This window comes from Astatotilapia calliptera, unplaced genomic scaffold (genome assembly GCF_900246225.1).
Source record: "Astatotilapia calliptera unplaced genomic scaffold, fAstCal1.2 U_scaffold_3, whole genome shotgun sequence".
Taxonomy (NCBI): domain Eukaryota; kingdom Metazoa; phylum Chordata; class Actinopteri; order Cichliformes; family Cichlidae; genus Astatotilapia; species Astatotilapia calliptera.
Window position 1 is genome coordinate 945,396 of NW_020535767.1, and position 8,023 is coordinate 953,418.

General features: G+C 40.7%; 1 protein-coding gene across 1 annotated transcript; it reads right to left on the reverse strand.

Annotated features, from left to right (window-relative positions):
• Window positions 1-726: 726 nt before the first annotated feature.
• LOC113017953 (uncharacterized) lies at window positions 727-7,248 on the reverse strand (the record flags this gene model as incomplete). The annotated part of the gene is made up of 5 exons (XM_026161041.1): window positions 6,981-7,248; window positions 6,071-6,427; window positions 5,872-5,967; window positions 1,867-2,199; window positions 727-1,037 (listed from the first exon to the last, which is right to left on the reverse strand). Coding segments are annotated over exons 1-5 (1,134 nt in total), but the record flags the coding sequence as incomplete, so codon positions are not given.
• Between the last annotated feature and the right edge of the window lie 775 nt (window positions 7,249-8,023).

Consider the following 8,023-nt stretch of genomic DNA (forward strand, 5'->3'; position numbering starts at 1 on the left):
AATACCTTGATGAAATCATTGAAGTTCAGCAGAGCCAGGTTCAACAGCAACTCTTCAGAACAACAACGCTCTCAACGTTTTGGTGTCGACAAATGGACGAGTATGTAGTTATTGCTGAGAAAGCCCTGGATTTTTTTTATACCATTTGTTACAACATATCTTTGCGAGCAATCCCTGTCAAGGATGCTGGACATAAAAACGAAGAAGAGGAACAGACTTTGCTGTGAAAATGACATGAGAGTGGCACTTGCCAAGGTGAAGCCACATCTGAACTGGTCTCTCAAAGGCAACAGCAGAAGTCACACTGATTCGCAGTATGTACATTTGTATGTAATTTGCTGTAAGTTCGTGCATTGTGTTGGTTTTGTTCTTTGAACAAGGTGATGTTCGTGCACGGGTCATTTTGTGCACCGGTAAAAAACACATCTATGTCTTGAATATGAAAAAAAAATCATATTTTATTTTTCACTAAAGAGGGGTTCGGTGAACGCGCATATGAAACTGGTGGGTTCGGTACCTCCAACGAGGTTAAGAACCACTGATTTAAACACACAGTTGCTCCGCCTCCACATTTTTGGCTTTTAGTCAAAACATCAAAGAATTTATTTTATTTGAATGAACTGAAAATACATTCAAACTAAAAGCTTTTAGAGAATAAACTCCTACATGACCTCTGACCTTTGACCTGTATCTACAGCACTGACCTCTGACGTTCAGCTCCACTTGTTTCTTCAGCAGGATGTTTCCCTCCCTGCTGTAGACGGTGCAGGTGTAGGTGTAGTGATCCCAGTCTGTGGGGTGTTTCAGGGTCAGACTGAGGTCTCCAGTTTTCAGCAGGTCTTCATTCATCTTCGTTCGGTCTCTGTAAAACTGGTCCTGTTCTTTAAACTGGTCAGAGCCGTTCTCATACACGTGGACCTTCCTGGTTCGAATGTAAATACAAGTCCACTCCACTTTAGCATCTTCAGGCAGGCGATGTCTGGTTTTGCAGGGCAGCTGGACAGACTCCACCCCATCCTTCACCTCTACACAGGGGACTGAGAGGACAACAAAGCACAATGAGTTGTACAGCCAGTGCAGCAGCGTGAGGTTAAACCTTTTCAGTGAAAACATCTTTGACCAATTCGACTCTGAAATATGTTCCTTTGCTCCACAGTACAGAGTACAGTACAGTGGTGTCTGTCCAATCAGCAGCAGAGCGGACTCTTTACCAGAATCCTTTGTGCCAAATGTACAAATCCTTTGTTTGTTTCTGCAGAGTAAAGTTTTTATTTTCATCTTTCAAGGTTTATATTGTTTCTTAGAATCTTTCAAAGAAACTGTAGAAGTTACTAGACTATGATTCAACTACACACACAGCTGGTCACTCGATCTGCTCTCTGAATGCTCAGCTTGTGCTCAAAATGAACTTAAAGAAACGTCTGTTGTGGTTGTTAGGTCTGCACTCGCAGGCCTCGCTAGCTCAGAGACTTATCCCGATGAACAAAGCAAGACAATCAGACCTCGATCGTTTTTTACTTGCGCAAGTGTGGTAATCTCAGAGCTGCAAGCTCGGCACCCAAACTCAGTCAACTTCAACTCCAGCCTCTCCTCGCAGCCTTTTATTAAATGAGTACTTGTAAAATAATGTGTTGTAAGAGCTAAGGCACCGCAAAGCTGTTTAAAAGCCCCTTTGAGGTCCCTGTGTAATCACATAAACCCCAGGCAAAGTGTCCAAAAACGTAGGGACCTCCTGTATCTGCAGCTCACTCATAAAACCCTGTTCACCATAGTAACCACAGACACATTATTGATGACAGGCTCTTGTTACCGAACTTCACCATTTTCCTATACTGTAAACCTTTGATCTGTATCTTCAGCTCTGACCTTTGACTTTCAGCTTCACTTGCTTCTTCAGCAGGATGCTTCCAAGGATGTTGCTGCTGACGGTGCAGGTGTAGGTGTCCGTGTCTTTGTCTGTGGGGTACTTCAGAGTCAGACTGAGGTTGGCAACTGTCAGCTGTTTTCTCTTCATCTTGGTTCTGTGTGTATATAACCAGTGTTGTTGTTGTTGAGGCTGGTCAGAGTCACTTTGCTGCACATGGACTATCCTTTTAAAGCTGTCAGTCCACATCACTGTAGCGTCATCAGGCGAGTGAACTGTGGTTATGAAGGGAAGTTCAACAGATTCCACCCCTGAATCCACCTTCACCTGCGGGACTGAGAGGACAACAAACATCATCATCAGCTGCACAGGAAGTCTTTAAGATGCTAAAACATGACGCTGAAAAACTAGTTCATGCATTTATTACTTCCAGGCTGGACGACTGTAACTCATTATTATCAGGATGTCCTAAAAACTCACTGAAAAGCCTTCAGCTAATCCAAAATGCTGCAGCAAGAGTCCTGACAGGGACTAGAAAGAGAGAGCAGATTTCTCCTGTTTTGGCTTCCCTTCATTGGCTCCCTGTTGAATCCAGAATTCAAAATCCTGCTCCTCACATACAAGGTCTTAAATAATCAGGCCCCATCTTATCTTAATGACCTTGTAGTACCATATCACCCTATTAGAGCACTTCGCTCTCGCTCTGCAGGCCTACTTGTTGTTCCTAGAGTATTTAAAAGTAGAATGGGAGGCAGAGCCTTCAGTTTTCAGGCCCCTCTTCTGTGGAACCAGCTTCCAGTTTGGATTCGGGAGACAGACACTATCTCTACTTTCAAGATTAGGCTTCAAACTTTCCTTTTTGCTAAAGCATATAGTTAGGGCTGGACCAGGTGACCCTGAATCCTCCCTTAGTTATGCTGCAATAGATGTAGGCTGCCGGGGGATTCCCATGATGCATTGAGTTTTTCCTTTCCAGTCACCTTTCTCACTCACTGTGTATTAATCAGTGTTGGGTAAGTTACTTTAAAAAAGTAATTAATTACTAATTACTTAGTCAATATTGTATTTAAAATAATTATCTAATTACTGAGTCAAAAAAGTAACTTAATTACTAAATAAGTAATTTAACGAAATACTTCTTAAAATCCCTATAAACCTTGAGTGGACAGACAATAGAAATTAAACTCTTTAAATAATAATTTTTTTTTAGAGACGGAGACTCTACAGTACACAGCGGTAGCATCTCTTCCACAGTGTAGCCTGCAATCATTTTTTAAGCTCACCTTCAGACACTTTCTGTGCTGCTGAAGTAAAATCAAGCTTCGTCTGCTTAGCAGGAGTTGCTGCGGTGTTATCCGTGGATGATGAACAAGGATCACTCAGAAGTGTTCGTCTACGCTCTCGTGTCAGGTGCTTCAGTAGATTACTATTAACAGCAGCCGATAGTTTTTTCTCCCCACGACATAGCTTACATATTACTGTAATGTTCTTGTCTGCTTGTTTCAGAAAAGTGAAGAGACGGGAATATGTCCATGTCATAAAACAGCCACACGCTTCAGCCGAGTCCAACATCCGCTGTAGAATACGACTATGCAGCAAACTGGCGCGAAATGACGCGCAGCTGCACTACAGCCATGTTAAAGCGGCAGAGTTTACTTCTACGTTTAGAAGATAAATTAATGAAATTAAATAATGATATTCAGCGAGTTTAATTATTTTACAATGTAACACAAATACATTGTAAGTAACTGTAATTAAAATACCTAAAAATGGACAGTAATTAGTTACTCTACTTTTTCAGTGGAAAAGTAATTTAATTACAGTAACGCGTTACTTAGTAACGCATTACACCCAACACTGGTGTTAACAGACCTCTCTGCATTGAATCATATCTGTTATTAACCTCTGTCTCTCTTCCACAGCATGTCTTTATCCTGTCTTCCTTCTCTCACCCCAACCAATCACAGCAGATGGCCCCGCCCCTCCCTGAGTCTGGTTCTGCCGGAGGTTTCTTCCTGTTAAAAGGGAGTTTTTCCTTCCCACTGTTGCCAAAGTGCTGCTCATAGGGGGTCATATGATTGTTGGGTTTTTCTCTGTACCTATTATTGTGCGATCTACTGTACAACATAAAGCGCCTTGAGGTGACTGTTGTTGTGATTTGGTTCTATGTAAATAAAATTGAATTGCATTGAATTGAATTAACCTTTGGCATGTGTCTGCTTGAGTGGAGCAGGGAGTGATTTAAATAGTTACTGTGTATTTTTAGTGTTGTTCCTGAAAACATTTGTATTATTTTGTGATTATGGTATCTCTGCCCGTTGGTTTAGGTTGGAATCATATTTTTTCTCTTCTCTGTGGGGTGTTATTCAGCTTGTACTGGTGTAACTGGAATCATAGGTGAAGCTCATTGGACTTTATATGTATTCCATTTATCATTCATCCTAGGTACCGAAGTGACACAGCACCACACAAAAGCCCCTCATGCCTTCATATCTTGGGAAATTGGGAAATCGGTGGAGCGATTTATTGAAATATTTGCAAAGTATTTAAGACAAAAACAGAAGATCTTGAAGGTCAATATTTGACATTTTTGATATTTTTGTCATTTTTACATGACCACCTTTATTCTTTAGCACAGTCTGAACTGTGTTAGGCAGCTTTTTGCAGTGTTCAGGAGTAGTTCTCCAGGACCTTTGAAGGACATTGTGATTTAAAAAACAAAAATCCAGAAATGCTTTTACTGCACTGGCAGCGAGTTCAGTTCTTCTGTATCAAGAATGGCTACCTGACAGCTGCCCTTCCATTGAGACCATTTCTGATGATGCTTTAATGGACGACTTAAAGAAAAAAAACATTATTCGGTATTTCTACTTATGTATTACAGCTTCCAAAATCACAGCATTCTTAGATAGCTGGAAACAGGACAGAAGATCAAGTGTTTAAATGTCTTCAAGAGTTTTTTGGGGTTTTTTTGGCAAGTTGTGCTGCTGTGTCTGCCTTTTTATGACAGGGTAAAGCACAACTCCCAGTACCCCCCACTGCCCATGGCCTTGAATAACAACAATAAAAGCAGAGTTTCTCTGAAAATACAAACAGTAAACTTAAAATGAGTGATGCTTGTTTCATGATGCTCCAGATGTTCTAAGCTGGTAAAAGCTTTGAACTGCAAGCAGACCAGTTCAGGACTTGAACTCTTCCCTGCTATTTTATCAGATGCTGTTTAGTATGATGTTACTGAGATATGTAAGGCCTTCACTTAAGAAGACATCGTATCAATTGGAGCATTTGTTGTTGTATAACCTGTAAATACCTTTGAGAACCTTTCCAGATGTGGAAGCACTATTACATACCATCAGAGATCAGGTTTTGTAAGTGAGCTCTAATAACAAGTCAGATGCCTCCTTTTGAGGATGCAGTGTCCATGTTGTTCCCATAATCCTAAAATTGTGCATGGCATAGTCAAGTGTGTTGCAGTAATATCTGTAAACGTTTCAAAGCTCATGACCTGCCTGAGGGCACAAGGATCGCAGGTACCCAGGACTGATTTTCAGCCTTGTTGCTGTGCACAGACATTGCTCCTGATTCTCTGAAACCTTTGGCGATGTTATGTGCCGTAAATGATGAGATATTTATAGTTTTCAGAATTCTGTCCTGAGAAACATTGCAATTATTTTGTAATTGTTTTTGCAAACTCTGAACATCTTTACTTCGGGTAACTCTGCCTCTCTTAATACTCAACAATGTTATTGACCTGTTGCCAATTAGCCTAATTCAGTTAAATGTTAGTTAAATAATTATACGGATGTTTCATTTTTCGCTTTTTGTTGCTGCAACTTTTTGGAAAATTGTTACTGCCATCGAATTCAAACCTTTATTAAAATTGTACATTTTCTCAGGCTGCTGGTTCCCTTAAGAACATGGCTGGATAAATCTGAGGTCAACATCACTAACCACCATCATTTAAAATTGGAAATGTGACCACATCACACATGTGACAAATCACTTACCTTTCACAAAATAGTGTCTGAAGTACATGCCTCCACCCACAATTAAGAAAGCAGCCAAATTCAAGAAAACCAGGAGAACTGTGACTCTGCTGCGACCTGACAACAAAAATGTGAACAAAAACAGGAACATCGTGTGATGTTAAAATAATGCTGCAGAATCTCTAACGCTGCACGTGATTTTTCATTTGTTTGCACTGACCTCCACCTGTGGCCCTCTGGACCTGCAGCTGCACTGTTGCCTGACCCTGTTCAATACCAGACTTGCGGGCGGTGCAGGTGTAGTTGCCACTATCAGACAGTTGAAGATTTTTCAGCGTGAGGCTGAGGTTCCCAGTTTCCAGAGCATCAACATTCATGGACGTTCGCCCGCTGTAATGCTGGTTTTGGTTCTGAAGGTTATCACCTTCTGGTTCACGCAGGTGAACTGTGGGTGGGTTGAGGTCGGACCGGCTCCACACAGCTGCGCATTCTTTCACATTAACACTGAGAAACTTACATGGCAGCAGGACAAACTCTGCTCCCTCCTGCACCTTCACACTTGAGGCATGCTGGGAAACTGTGAGGACAGGAAGAGTTTAAACCTGAAATCATTCCCACACTTTATTATGACAGCAGGAAACTTATTACAGGCTGAAGTAGACACAGACACAATGCAGCAGTTCCAGTGATGCACACCGGCTGATTTCATGAAATCATGTTGATTCAGTGTTTTTTTTATTAGTTTAGATAAGTAAGGACATTATTCCTGAGACATGACCAAAGTGGCTGCTGTTTCATAACTGTCACAAAACCCGTGAGACCAGTTACACTGTCATGGTGGCTAGATGAAAACAGCCAAGTGCATCAGCTTAGAGGGACTCGAGCTGATAACAGAACAGATAGAGACCACATCAGGCTGCATTTTTGTCTCACTGCTTCAGTGAGAGAAGACATTTAAGATAAAGTTACGCTGGCTCGGATAATCTCAACTGCAACAGCATGTGGCAGTTGAGACCTCACCTTGTTTATGAATGCACACAAACCTGTCTGACTGTGTGTGTCTCTGTGTGTCTCTGCAAGTGTGACATTAATGGAGCTTGGATCGTGAGAACAGAGGCAGATTTTCTTACCGTGCAGGAGGATCACAAACACCAACAGGGTCGTCATCTTTCTGTAAAAACAGCAAGTAGCTAAAACTTTTCCTTCAGTCGTCTTCTGCCTGAGGAAATCAGCAGTAGATCCACAGACATAATCCACCTGCTCCTCACCTTAAACGAACACACCTTCAATTTTTTCATTCAGGAAGAGGAAACACTTGTTCAGAGAGAGGACGGGACTGTTCACGCACCTCTAGCCAGTAAAGACGACGACAAGAGAAACAAAGCAAATAAAGAGAAAAGAAACGTGAGTCAGGACCAGTTTAAATTTTAATCATCACGTCAGACTAAAGTGAAATATTATCTTTGTTTCCTCGTATACTTCCACATATGATAAATGTGAATACAGAACATAATAATAATCATAATAATAATAAATTATGTTTTATTACTGTCTACCAGCAGCAGCTTCACAGCCCACCAGGGGGCCCACACACTGTTATTTGCAGACTACATGAAAGGCTGGTGGTGAAATGTGAGTCTATTCAGTGACAGACAGAAGCTGAGCAGGTAACACTTTCTAATGAAAACATAACAACCAATGCTGGTTATTTATATAATATGGCTAATTCAACTTTGTACTGCTGATAAAACCAAGAGGACAGGTTTAAAATACTTCCCCCAACAGCAGCCGTCACTATAAAGGTAACTGTGGTTAGTATCTGCAAGAAAATACAGATGCTAGCAACAGTTAACTTTATAATAATAATAGCTAACTTCAATTCAGCAATAAACAATATTATTATTATCATTAGAAAAGAACAGGAGTGATGTACTGGTAACACAGTGTAAGAGTAACAGTATTTAGAATATTAGTAGTTATTAATTATATTTTAATCAAGGTCAAGTATTACCCTTCCACCTCTAACAGTGATGATATATTAGTTTAGGATTAACAAATATTGTAGTTTGTATTCTTTCTTTGCATGTTAGAGTTTTAAATAACAATATTTATTCAGTTGTCTGTGGAAAGGCAAAGAGAGAACTGCACATCTCGTTCAGTAACTATAAAAGAA